Source organism: Rhinichthys klamathensis, unplaced genomic scaffold (assembly GCF_029890125.1).
Source record: "Rhinichthys klamathensis goyatoka isolate OS25496 unplaced genomic scaffold, OSU_Roscu_1.1 h1tg000059l_1, whole genome shotgun sequence".
Lineage (NCBI taxonomy): Eukaryota > Metazoa > Chordata > Actinopteri > Cypriniformes > Leuciscidae > Rhinichthys > Rhinichthys klamathensis.
The window spans coordinates 5,704,139-5,717,946 of NW_026606604.1; the positions used below are offsets into that span (position 1 = coordinate 5,704,139).

At 37.8% G+C, this 13,808-nt stretch overlaps 2 protein-coding genes across 2 annotated transcripts in view; one reads left to right on the forward strand and one right to left on the reverse strand.

Moving 5' to 3' along the window:
* Nucleotides 1–7,784, forward strand: part of vipr2 (vasoactive intestinal peptide receptor 2) — a 30,558-nt gene extending 22,774 nt beyond the window's left edge. Inside the window, exons 5-13 of the mRNA XM_056249162.1 lie at nt 871–968; nt 1,321–1,456; nt 2,173–2,323; nt 3,440–3,500; nt 3,673–3,742; nt 4,956–5,047; nt 5,580–5,715; nt 6,057–6,098; nt 7,088–7,784. Of these exons, the coding sequence (XP_056105137.1) occupies nt 871–968; nt 1,321–1,456; nt 2,173–2,323; nt 3,440–3,500; nt 3,673–3,742; nt 4,956–5,047; nt 5,580–5,715; nt 6,057–6,098; nt 7,088–7,261 (960 nt within the window). The 3' untranslated portion in view covers nt 7,262–7,784. The remainder of the gene's footprint in view (nt 1–870; nt 969–1,320; nt 1,457–2,172; nt 2,324–3,439; nt 3,501–3,672; nt 3,743–4,955; nt 5,048–5,579; nt 5,716–6,056; nt 6,099–7,087) is intronic.
* Nucleotides 7,785–8,470: 686 nt separating this feature from the next.
* Nucleotides 8,471–13,808, reverse strand: part of LOC130084182 (uncharacterized) — a 74,923-nt gene continuing 69,585 nt past the window's right edge. The window contains exons 8-9 of the mRNA XM_056249420.1: nt 12,087–12,274; nt 8,471–8,625 (exon numbers count right to left, since the gene is read on the reverse strand). Of these exons, the coding sequence (XP_056105395.1) occupies nt 8,471–8,625; nt 12,087–12,274 (343 nt within the window). The remainder of the gene's footprint in view (nt 8,626–12,086; nt 12,275–13,808) is intronic.

Sequence of the window (13,808 nt, forward strand, 5' to 3'; positions counted from 1 at the left end):
CCACGTAAGAATACTCGTCTAGAGTTTTACATCATCAATCAATGACAAGTTCGGTGACATTGAGTTGCATTACAAGGGATTGAAATGGTTTCTACAAAGAAATCTCTAACGTTAATTTTGGTCATGGCTTGTCTTAAAAAACAAATTTAATTTGACGGTCATCGTAGGAGAAGTCACACTGCAGGGCTGAGTCAATTCTTCTGACACTGCCAGAATTTCGTCAGAGGTCAAATTTGATCGCAACTGTCATTAATCGGCTGTCTGTGAACATGTCAAACTAATGATCAAAGACTTCAGAGTTTTGCCTAGGATCAGAGAAATCTTTTAGGATTTGCAAAATTTGGCCAAATCGTGGCCAAAATCGTAAAGTGTGAAGCCAGCTTAAGTAAAATGATCATACAGAATTATTTTTTAATGAACCAAGTGAAATTGCAACTGGACAGCCAGTGTTAATCATGCCTTTCTGTTATGTGTGATGTATAAATTGCAGCCCTGACATTTTGTTCTACTGGGAAAAAAAGAATGATTTTTATGCATCATGAGCGTGGGTGGGCGATGACAGAATTTAAATGTTCTGGAAAATGTGCAACATGATTAAACTAGCCAAATGTAGACATACTTTTACAGTAGGCCAACCTACAATCATCTTTTTTTGCCTAAAATAATCAGGCAACTTTATTTTCAAAGATATAAAGTTATTTGAAATCATTTAAAAGCACTTATAATCCACTTGAATCAAAAACCTTTGTCCTTTTTTTCAGACAAAGTACATGCCTTGGAGTGAATAGTTGAATTTTATGACTTAATCAACTGAAAATAAAATTTTGAAAATACAAGTGTTTCTCACACTCTGTTTCTCTCTCTGTCCAGCTTGTTTTCTACACGGTGATGAAGGCCCTTTACACGCTCGGACACAGCCTCTCTCTCATCGCACTTATCACCGGCAGCACCATCCTCTGTCTGTTCAGGTTTGAAACAGAGTCTTAAATAGTTCCAGTAGTTGAGTCTGCTTTATATTACAGCACACTTTGTATGGATGGATGAGCCTGCCTTATATTAATTGTAATCATTTGGCAGGCTTCTGAACGACTATATTTTAAACTTTTTGACATTGAGGATAAACATTATGCTTGGCGCACGGCTTTAACCCGATAGTGTTTATCTTGCTGGAATGAAATTATTAATTTAAGAATATGTCTGGAGATGTGATGAATGGAACAGTGCTTAAGACGTCTTTGCATTTTTCTCACAAACTAACCATATGCACAATTAAAATAGAAAGAGGCCATGTTTATTTACAGTACTGTCACGCTCCAACAGAAAACTCCACTGCACCAGGAACTACATCCATCTGAACCTGTTCTTCTCCTTCATACTGAGGGCAATCGCTGTGCTGGTCAAAGATGCCATTCTGTTTTCCCACGAGAATGTAGAATGTACAACGCAGCCATCGCTGGTGAGTGACTCCATCCATACAGAAGTAAATTCGTGTAATTAAGGGTACGTTTACATTGCAATAATATACCAAAAATTCACATAGATCTGCATAAATGACTAAAAACGCATTTTGCATTCCAGGCCAGTAGTTGGCAATGTCACTTTGAAAAGAAGCACTACGTGCCTATAGACTGAACACGTAGTACGCATGCGCATGACGTCACTGTTTCACAAATTCACATAAATCTTACCAGCCCCAAACTTTTGAACAGTACTGTGTAATTTCTGCACAACTAGTGACACTAAACAACTAAAAATACTAATTGTTTCCCAACACCACATCACCCCATAATCCCAAACTCAATCTCAAAGCATTAAACCAGAAGTTGGCATACCAGACAGATCAAACAAACACAGCAATGTTTGAAAGGGCTAATACTTTTCAGGAAGCCAACCTTACAAATGGTTTACTTTCAGCTGTCTGAGCACATTAAACTGAGATATGAGACAGTATTTTAACATCGAAAAAATTACACACTTCACCTTTAAGGGTCTGAACTGAGCTAAGCCAACACATGCATAGTCAACTAAACACATTTTAAGCTTCATCAGTTTTAAAAGGTGGTTATTTCTGTCACCGCAGACCCTAAAACCCCAAATATTTACACATGTTTGCTTGTCCCACAGTCTTGGTGTTTCAGAGATATGTATGCAGCTGTCTGTGCTTGTGTTTAGATTGGTTGCAAGGCCAGCCTGATCATCTTCAACTACTTCATCATGGCAAACTTCTACTGGTTGCTGGTGGAAGGTCTGTACCTACATACCCTACTGATGGTCATCTTCTCCGAGAACAGACACTTCATCATCTATCTCCTCATTGGATGGGGTGAGTCTTCATTTGAAACACTGACACTGACCTTTATGAGCTGTTTCCTTTTTCCAAAATCATTTGTTAACCTTTAGAATAAATTCTAAATTATTTTTCAGTCTTGCTTTTCATGTCAGTGTTTTCAAGCAGGTAAATTGAGTAAATAAAGGATCATTTGAGTCTGAAGCCTAGAAATGTTCCACTTCCCACTGCATTTAATGCGTTTGCTTTCATCCTGTCTGACATGAACAGATGCGTGCATAGAAAATCATGTGAGAACACACACCTCTTCACGGTGTAGCACTGAATGTCTCTTCCTTAATTCATTCAAACACTTCTGAATAGATGTCGCTCACTACTCAGAGGAAAAACAGCGAAGGGAACAACATGACGTGCCATCGGTCTTGTTCCGGCTGTTTGTCTTACATTATGTATTAGTACGGTATGTCTTTGTAGTTTGTTGCGTCCCTGGAGTTTCCAGGCGAGAGAAAGGAGAGCAGGATCTTCATTCACTTCTAGAGGACAGGCTTGGGCGTGGCTTGCTAGACTCATCATATCAACACCTCATTAAGCTTCTCTTTCATCATGACAGTGACGACTAACATGGCCTCTTTAATCATGTTCTGTTTACCAGCATTTCCTCTCCAGCTCTTCTTCTGTCTAGAGATAGTGGCCCACCTCCCAATAGGAAAGTCAACTAACAGATTTTTAAGCAGATGTCCGAGCAGAGATGCTGTTTCCTAACATGACATTATCTGTCTGTTTGTCTGTCTTTCCGTCTGTTTGTCTGTCTTTTCGTCTGCCTGTCGGTCTTTTTATCCATCTATCTATTACTGTATCCGTCCATCTATCTATCTATCTATCTATCTATCTATCTATCTATCTATCTATCTATCTATCTATCTATCTATCTATCTATCTATCTATCTATCTATCTATCTATCTATCTATCTATCTATCTATCTATCTATCTATCTATCTATCTATCTATCTATCTATCTATCTATCTCTGTCTCTGTCTCTGTCTCTGTCTCTGTCTCTCTCTCTCTCTAGCCTATATTTACATTGATTACACATAAAGGAATGTCAGCACAAAGTCTCTTGATATTATATCGTTCCCTCTCCTTCCCCCAGGATTCCCCACCGTGTTTGTGATTCCATGGATTGTGTGTAGGATTTACCTCGAGGATACAGGGTGAGCAGTTGAGCACAGCATAATCAGACGGTGACAGAACTCACATGAGACTCTTAATAGCGGATATTTAAACCTGAGAGATTAAAATGAGGCAAAAGAAGATGAAACGCATTCCCATTTGCTACTCCTGTTATGAAAGCACTTGTAACTCTTTGATGTCTTCTCTTAATAGATGCTGGGAGAGAAATGACGCTCCGATTCCCTGGCGGGTGATCAACTGGCCAATCATGGCATCTGTCATTGTGAGTATAACCTCACACCAGTACTTATAAACACACTGAGACCAGCCTCATACTGTATGCATTATGTCAGGCAGGGAGGGATTCTGCCAGCAAAGCAGACACTGGGATGTGCTGAGTCTCACGGACAGTTTCCATGTCCTGGATGAGATGTGAGCGCAGGCATGTCAGGAAGAGCGAGCAAACATGCTGTCACAAGTGCCTCTCTCAGCACACGTGCCAGGGCTCTCTCTTGTGTCCGATGTGCCATTTCCATTTTGTAAACCCTCACCTGCAAAAGATCAAATGTCTTTGGACAGCATGATGGCTGTGTTTGACAGCTTTGCCCGAACACATCCAGGTCAAAATGTTCCTCAGCCCTCTGGAGCCTAGGAATGCAATAATAATAAAAAACGTCATATGTTTTTCTGGCAAACACACTCGGTTCTGGTAATTCATGTATCTAGATAACTCTCACAGAGCACCATCTACCATGTATCTATGTCTCTCTTACCCAGAATCCCACTGGTCGATGAAGCTTTGGCCAAGATGTTCTGTTTGTTTTGGTTTGGGTTTTTATGGCAGGATTAATTATGAGGAACAGAAACAGGTGCCCTCTTTTGTTTTTACTATCTGTCTGATGGATTTAAGCAAGATGGAAATTGGAGATGATCATTTTACATTTGATGTTATGCATTTGGCAGACCAAATCAAATTTTTTTTTTAGTGCTTTCAATGTTTTCTAAGAATCAAACACATGATATTATTTTTGTAGTGTTATTTTAAAGGCCAGATCAACTCCTTAAAGGGACAGTTCAGCCAAAATTGATAGTTCTGTCATCATTTTCTCACCCTCATGTCATTCCAAACCTGTCTGACTTCTGTGGATAAGATATAAAAATATATTTTTGTCAATGGGGTCATCACTGGAGCACTGAGGCATTTTTTTTTACACAGAAGAAAGAAAGTCATATATAACGGCTTGAGAATGAGTAAATGTTGGCAGAATTTTTATTTTTGGATGAACTGTTCCTTTAAGGCAGCAACTGCACGTTTTCACGTGTTACAGTGTGTGCAATAATCCTGTAATCTAGTTCAAGTCTTACAGAATGTTTTGAGATCTTCTTGTGTCAGATCCAGTGAACAGGATTCAGTGGTAATGTTTAGTCTGGAGAATGTCATTGTATAAAAGAGGAATGATATAAAATATTGTTCTCTTCCTTTCTGTGTTCTACAGTTCAACTTTATTCTGTTCATCAGCATCATTCGAATCCTGGTCCAGAAACTGAGGTGTCCTGATGTTGGTGGAAACGATCAGTCTCAGTACAGGTATTGCAAATGGATGCCAACTAATATTCTATTTTGCAAACATGGCATCAGCCACCATGTTTGAATCCTCTTATGTGCTATTCAGGTCATAGCTGAGATCTCCCTTTTAAATTTACCAGGAGTTGCATTCTAGCATGAATCTCTGAAAAATAGATGGAAATGGATGACTGCTTTCCATTTTTATCCAAGGCTTCCACTATCTCTTGTGCAGTGCTAAATATATTTGCATTGAAATGGGGGTGAAATATTTATGTCATGATTTTTAGCAATCTGAGTTTTTGTTCTGCTGAGAGTGGCATGTTCTATGTTTGAATGCCCTGTCGCTAATGCATGAGAGGCTGTTGTGTATTTGATGGCTCTCCCAGATGCACTTTTCCCTTTTTGTTCTTCTAAAGTTGCGATTTCGGTTTGGAGCTCTCCATTGTATGCTTGGTAATGACTCTCCATTTGACAAAAATTGCCATGCTATCATAACAGGGGGTCCCTCCTTATCACTCCGTACAAATCCTGTTACTCCTCTTTCTGTTTTCAGGAGGTTGGCCAAATCCACACTTCTCTTGATCCCTCTCTTTGGCGTCAACTATGTTGTTTTCGTTTACATCATAGAAGAAAATGGAGAGATGGAAAACTACAAAATATTCTTTGACCTAGGCCTTGGATCATTTCAGGTGAGGAATATGCCTGAGTGTTCACTTTTTAAATTGGTTAAAAGTAACAGTAAAGAAATTTATAATGTTACAAAAGATTTCTATTTCAAATACAGGCGATTATTTTGAACTCTCTACATAATAATAAAATGTTTCTTGCGACTGGAAATTCAGCTTTGCCATCACAGGAATTAGTTATATTATATAGTATACACTGTATAATAAAGTAGAAAACTGGTCTACTTTATTAAGGCTTCTTTCAATTTTTTTTTTTTTTTTATCTTACTGACTCCAAATTTTTAAATGGAATATGATGCTTTATTAATGTTGTACCACATTAACTCTCTATGTTCCTTTCACAGGGCTTGGTGGTTGCGATTTTGTATTGTTTTTTGAATAGTGAGGTCAGTGTGCAATCTTATCAATCTTATCGACATATCTCACTTCAGTTCTTTTCCAAAACCTAGAAGTGAGCGACTTGGAACACTTTACAAAAGCAGCAACACAAATAGCTCTAGACTTTGATGTTCGCATGTAGCTAAGATAAGCAAGATATTCCAATAAGCATTAAAATCCATAGCACACACACATTATTGGGATAAATAAATACATTTTAATTACACTGAACGTTTTTAGCAATGCTTTTTTATATCAAATTAAACATTCTTTATTTATAATCATCATTTCTCTCACCTTGGACACCATTGATTTTTTATTAGTTTGTAAAACAAAGTATCTTAAAAGGCAATATGATTAAGTCACAGCACCCTTCATTTCCGTGCCTATGATGCTTTAAAATGCTATCTCCTCCTCAGGCAGCTCACTAGGTTTTGGAACAGAGCCGTAGTATTCCTTCCTAGTTAAAGTCAATATGAAACATTCACAACACATAGGTGTCTGTTTCACAGACAGGGCTTAGGTTATTTTAATATATGTCAGTGCAAGATGCTTATAGTTAATACAGCTCAAACGTGGATTTTAGTCTGGGACTAGTTTAAGCAGTGTCTGTGAATCCAGCCAATTATGTAATAAATGTCTGACATAAAGAGGATAATCTTTGAAAAAATGTAAGCTGGACCCTATTTTATCAATTTGGGATTGATTGAATCATGAAAAGTTGTCTAAATGATGTTGTTAGATGTGAGGGCTTAAAAAATAAGAGGGATTGGTGACAGTTTTTTCAAAGGTGGAGCAGCAAGTAATTACATTGTGATGAACAAATTACAAAGACAAGTATTTTTGTTTGAAATTACTGCACTGATAAATGAATTACAATGAATCAAGGAATGTGTATTGAGTACATAAATTGGTTCAATTTTGATTTCATGTTGACTTACCACGCTGTGTATGGCTGTGCTAATGATAATGGGTTTTATATTTGACTGCTCTGCAGGTCCAGAGCGAACTCAAGAGAAAGTGGAGGAGTTTGCGTTTAAAGCGTTACATCGGCCGCGACTACCGTCTGCACAGTTCGTCCATATCCAGAAATGGCACGGAAAACATGGCCCAATTCCATCGTAACTCCAGAGCCCAGTCTTTCCTACAGACTGAGACCACCGTGGTGTGAGACATCCCAAGAACAGAAGCGGCGCTATATGAATCATGCTCTTAGTTCACTGCCCCTCGGCTAACAACTCGTTTTCTTTTTCAAAAGCTTTATGCTGAAGAGGACGAGGCTTTCTGAAGCATGAGATTGACATGCAGGAGACATGATGAGGATTCAGCATCTCTATGAGGCATGAGTGTGTCAGATCAATGCAAAATCTTGCTTGCCTACCAAAATAACGTTAAACCAAACCTCTGAGTGAGAGTATTGGTGCATTAAAAACGATCATTCTGATCACAATATATATTGTTTTTTTGTAAACACTTTCATAGCATTAGGGCCAAATTATATAATAGTGTTATGTAAATGCTACTTAAGACCCACAGCCATTTGCTTAGGCTCATGGAGACATGCTATCAACACATGAAAACACAACCGCCACCCCAAGAACATGTCTTGGATGAATTCAAGAAGTGGGTCACCTCTATACCAAACTCAAATGTGAGGTTTTAACAAAGAGGACATTACCGCTGGAGGCGTCCAGATTAGCCTCGGACTTATTTCAGGAGAATATGTCTTTCTTCAGATACACACGGACACTGACCTATACTGAAAAGACAGTCGTGCACTCAAACGAAAAGTGGTGATTGTAAGAAAAAGCAAAAATGTTTGCTCTTTTATAGAACTGTTCTTGTGTCTGCAGCATTACATAATGCCATTTTGTCATTATTGGGATTTTTTTTTACCTTCTGGAGAAAAGCCACAGTATGAGCTCTCTCAGATATAAGATTATACTTTTTCCAGGATATGTATATTCTAGCATGTGAATGTAATTCATTTCTTCATTATTATGCGGGGAGATTCAGCAAAGTCTTATGAATGAAATGAGTTTTATCGACGAGTAGGTGGCATAAATATTAAGCTGGCCTACAAAAAGATCCAGCGATAAACCAAACGCGACTCGCTGTTATTACTTCGCAAACTCTTTGATTTCATATCCCACTGATCAGTCATTTCAATGGAAGGTGTTGACGGCGTTTCTGATTATTTCGCTTTTGTGTTGCTCTGCCTCACATTGTCAGGGGGGTTGGGGAATTGTTCACTGCAATGAATCCTGCTGCCTGTGCTCTTTTCATTCAACTGAAAAACAGATAATTAATCCAGCAGACAGTTGGACGCAGATTTAGGTCAAGTGAGCTGACAAAACACAGCAAGTATGAAAGTGACATTTCAGTGCGAGCTGCGCTCTGCGTTATTGTCGCAAACAGATTCTGGGGAGTGCGGTCCACAGACTGCACGATGGCTTGAAGAGGAGATCGGATCTCTTACAGCCGGGCTTGAAGAGCGAAAGGTCCCCGGGACACCACGTGCGAGCTTGCGCTCATCTAAAGTGACACAGATGCCATGGGCAGGGGCATTCAGCATCATTATCAGACTGTCAGAGGGAGAAGAAAAGATGGAGCTTTAATTAGACCTGGCAGAAAGGAATTGTGTGTCGTCTAAACGAAATATTGAAGGAGGGTTTCCGGGGTTTATTGTGGAGGACAGTATGCCTCCGTGAAGAATCTGGCGTGTTTGACATGATGTAAATAACGTTGTGCACTTCTTTACATTTTTGCTGAATGTTTCTTGTAAACTGTATTGAGATTTTACATTAAATGTGGACGTTCTTAAACTGTATTCAGTCAGTTTTAATCACTATTTAGCTGATTTAATTTGAAATTAATTTTCACCACTTATTATGACTCTACCAGCGATTCATACTGCGGTAATTGATATACTTAATACGGCAAAATAATTTAGACGTGCGATGTCGATATAGTAGATAAGGTTGTTTTTATGATCCTGGTTTGTGAAGGGAACGATAAATGGGATGCTAAAAAAGGAGCAGTGAAATACGATTACACTTCTCCCTTGCCGATCAACAAATCAGCTTCACCATCAACACAGATTATATCACACACAGATGATGTTGTTTTGACTCATTTCCTGTCCTATTGTAGTCTGTTGTCTTATCGCCTTCCTGTATACTCAAAAAGGAGTGAACATGGTTCTCCTTGAAGACAGAGAAAACAGTAACAGTGAATAACAGCTCTCATTTTCAGACCGCTGACTTCCACATCCACACTGTTTCTACATGCAACACCCTAGCTAGCAGAATGTTATTTCACCATTTTTCCTAAGATATGTTTAGATGTGCCATCAACTCCGTAAAAACAATTGAACTGACAGAATGTCACAAATGAAATTTCACGGTAATTCACGCAGCCTGATTATGGAGTTTCGCAGCCTTTAGTGTAACAGTTGTTTGAATGAAGATTAGGGAATAAGGGATGGCGGGCTGCCATGGCAGAGATGTTGCTCATTAGCAGTGTTTGCAAGCGATTTCCTGCAATTAACTAATCATTTTTGCCCAATCCAACCAGTGTCGTTTTCAGTGTTGGACAGTAATGGGTTACTAGTAACGTGTTACAGTAACTAGTAGTGTAACTAATTACAGAGTAATGCCACAACTTACATTTGACAACAGTGTTCTTGCATGGTGACATCACTGCACTCACAAGTCGTAAAGATTACAAATATTAATCTAGGAATGATTGGATTGTTTGATTTCAAGTCAGGGGTTGAAGCAACAAAAGTAATGTAAACAGCTATTATTTAGGTTGGTAACTAGGGTTGCCAACTTCTGGAAAGGAAATTATAGGGGACAATCGTGTTTTTTTTATAGGAAAATAAGGGACATAATAAGGGACACTCAAAATATTTATTCTGTACACATAGTGCATGTCATTGCAGTGTCTGCAGTTATAGGCCTATGTGTAAAAAAGATGTATAAAAGGTTCTCAGACACATTTGGGTCAATTCGTGTCAAAATCTACCAAATTTCAGAGTTTCCAGGCTCAAATTTTGTAGGCCTGTTACTATTAAAGATATCTTAATATCCTTTTAGATTCTAATTCTTAACAAACTTTTCTTTTGGTTTATGCATTTTAAAGGCCCAATATGGTTGATTTTTCAGAGATATAGGGATGTTAACACGGCTCCATGAGTAAATTGGTACACATTTTCAATGGTTGCACATTTTCTGAAGAACAAATAATGTTGAAACTAGAAATGTATCTCGTTTTTTTTTCTATCAACACAATTTAACATTCATGAGTGCCATAAATAGTATTTTTTACAAAGTTTGTGAGCCTGCAACTGTAAAAGTAAAGATAGGCCTATATCAACATCCTTCAATATTCTCATTCTTAATAAACTTTTCTTTTGTAATGTGGCTCCATGTTAAAATGATTGAATTTTACCGCTTTTCAATATGTAGCTACACTAACGGACATTACTGTAAATTTCATCAACCTCTATTCAAAACGATAAACTTAAAAAAAGTTTTTATTTTGACAGGAAGATACATAGATGGCATGGCATAATATTTAAAAGCACAATAACTGAAACTCTGAAGCATTTAAACAATGGCACTTGACCTAGGCCTAGATGTTGTTGCAACAATGTAGGCTATGAATAAATGAAAATTTTAGTAATATTACTGAAATCTAAAATAGTTACACTACTAGTTACTGCAAAAGTCATTGTATTACTGTATTGTATTACTTGTAACGCAGTACTGCCCAGGTAACTCTAATATTATTACTGAAATCGTGTTACTGCATAATATAACTTTACCATCCACTTTGATCCTGATATACATACCCGCCATTTTCAAAAGACTTTCTAGAAATCAAAACATTGTCTTATGACCTTATGTGAATTCTTTTGACAACATACATAAGGAAATAAAATCGTGTCTGGTAACAGGTGGATTAGGCTATAGCTACAATTAGCATCAAGCTAATCCCATGAATATTCCTGGAATTAATAGCTACTACGCTTTTACTCATAACTCACTTTAAACCACCATCGAGTGTTTGTAATAACTTATGATTGCGATCTGCTTATGGGGATTTTGGTCATACGATGAAGCAGAAATATGTTGTTTGTAGCATTTTAGAATAAGCTAATCGCTAAAACAGCTTAGCATTTCTCATGAAAGCATCCTTTCTTAGTCCAAATACTGCAGCCCAAATCACATGAAAATCATATACAATATGCTGTCGTAATTGTGGTTAGCTTTAATTTATGTTAAGCTTGTGCTTTTGTCATTTTTTGTTAGTTTTTTTTTTGTAAACATTTCGAATTAGCTTTCATTCATTATTATTTTCAGTGAGTTTCGCATAGGCAAACACAACATACATTTTCTTCATAAAGTTTCAAATAAGCCAGTTGATAGCTACAATTTTGCCAATGGAATTTGTAAATGTTGTGCTAATGTATTCCTGTCACAACTTCACGAAAATGAGCAAAGTGAAAGTTATTTTCCTACATTAGACCATATCAAATGCTTCTGACTTGCTAATGAACACCTGTGTCTTATCCCTTCACCCAAAAAATCTCCAGATGCTTAATTTTGGCAATGATCCATCACGATTCGTCCCGACTTATCAGCGCTGTTGACCTCTGTGCCTCAGCTAAAGCATTTGACATGGGTATTAGGCCGAAATGACATGCATCCAATCCTGTGACAAGAGCTGAGTTGTCAGCCTGTGGATGTGGCAACAGTACGAACCGTGTGCTCAAAAGCCAGTGAAGTGGAAACCTCCACACGCTATACTCTTGGGAACTGCGAATCTGCTTTCAGAATCCTTGCATCGGATGGAAATAGACAGGCATTTCAAATGTACACCGTCCAAATTGCTGACTGGTATCAGTAATTGGGTGGCACAAGCTTTAGAAGGATAGAAATGGCCTTTTGGGATGCTACGACCGGTCATTGACCCCTGTTCACACATACAATGTCTGGGAGTCTTTGAAAACATGTTGTCCACTAGGAACAGCTGTGCTGTTGCATTTGCCCCCTGCTTGTCAATGTGGCCACACAGCAAGGTGTTCCTTCTTTCCTGTTCTCCTCTGGAGCTCAGGCTGGCCTCATCGATATCTCCTGCTATAAGCAGAAACCTCTCACTGAGAAACTGCTCTTTTCTGAGAGGAGGTTCGTGCCCAGGTGAGTCAGGAGTTTATATGCTGATATTGATGCCTTAAAAAAAGCCACATCCAAAAACAACAAACATTTGCACCAATTTTGTACATACTATTTTAAATTGGAGATGGCTTTTGTTTACCATTACAGTACATTATATCAGACGATAATACTATGGTACCTTGATATACCATAGTACAGCAATTGTGCTATTAGCTTGGTACATTTAAAAAAGCATTATCGTCATACATATACAAAACTACATACAGTATTAAAATGGTAAATTATAAAAAAATTAAAAAAAAATCTACATTCTGTCCAAAAAACAAATGGTACATGTTCAAAAACATGGGAATATAAAATATGTATAACAATTCTGATAAACACACACAAAAAATGCAAACCATTACCATGTTTTGGACATATACCAATGTAGTGTTTTTGGACTAGGTACTAATACCACAATTTACTATGGTAATACCATACTTTTTTGAATTGAATAAAGATAATGCCATGCTTACTGGAAATGTACCATATGAATACTGTTGTTTTTGGATATATCAAGATAAAGCATGTTTTAGATGCCTTTGAAGGGATAAATATCAGATAAACAACAGGTGATGTTGAATTTATGAATGTGTGTGCTGTTTGTGGCTCTGCTACAGTGAGGTGATGGAGTCAAACATTTCCACTGGCTCAGACAGACAGTGGTGTGTTTAAGCCAGACAGGCAGCAGATGGGGGGTTTATACACCTTGAATAATGAATTTCCTGACCAGGAAAAAAGAACACTCTGAGCTCCGTCTCCAGGGACGGGTCTAAAATATCCACGAGGCAGAGAGTAAACGGGCTGTTGATGTTTCTTAAATGCTCAACACAAATTAGGACCTTTGGTGTGGAGCAATGCAATTTATAGATGTTCTATTAGATTAGTTGTTGTAATAATCCATAAGAGACGATTGTTCTATCGAAACTCTGTCACCACACAGATTAATGACACGACGATTGACGTGCATATTCCTGATATTCCTGTATCAGAAGGTTGCTATGTATAAATTATGAGATTTGCCAAGGACAATAGCAATGGTGTGGGTGTGAATTTTAACATTTTAATGTATCATTCAATTAACTGATGTATTCTGAGAAATAATTATCCCTACTTCAAACTATACAAGAGCTATTTTAATAAAATATTTACATGATGTGTTAATGAGTATTGGCTTTAATCTGCTGATGAAAAGTTCCTCTCTTATGGCCACTGTTGTGTAATTTGCTGTTTCCTATTATTCTTCAAGGCATGAAAGGCAGATATGAATGGCACAAAAACTCCTGAGACATGGAATACCTCAAGCCAGAGGGAATAAGTTCTTGTTCTGTTATTGAAACATATTAGCTGCTTTCTTAGCTGCTGATATAAGGAAGAAGAGCAGTGGAGAACAGCAAGATGCTTACAAGAAGCCTGAATTATTCCATCCTCTCTCTCTCTCTAGGAAAATGCTCGTCTCTGACTTTATTCTGTGTTCTCTGCCCCCCTCTA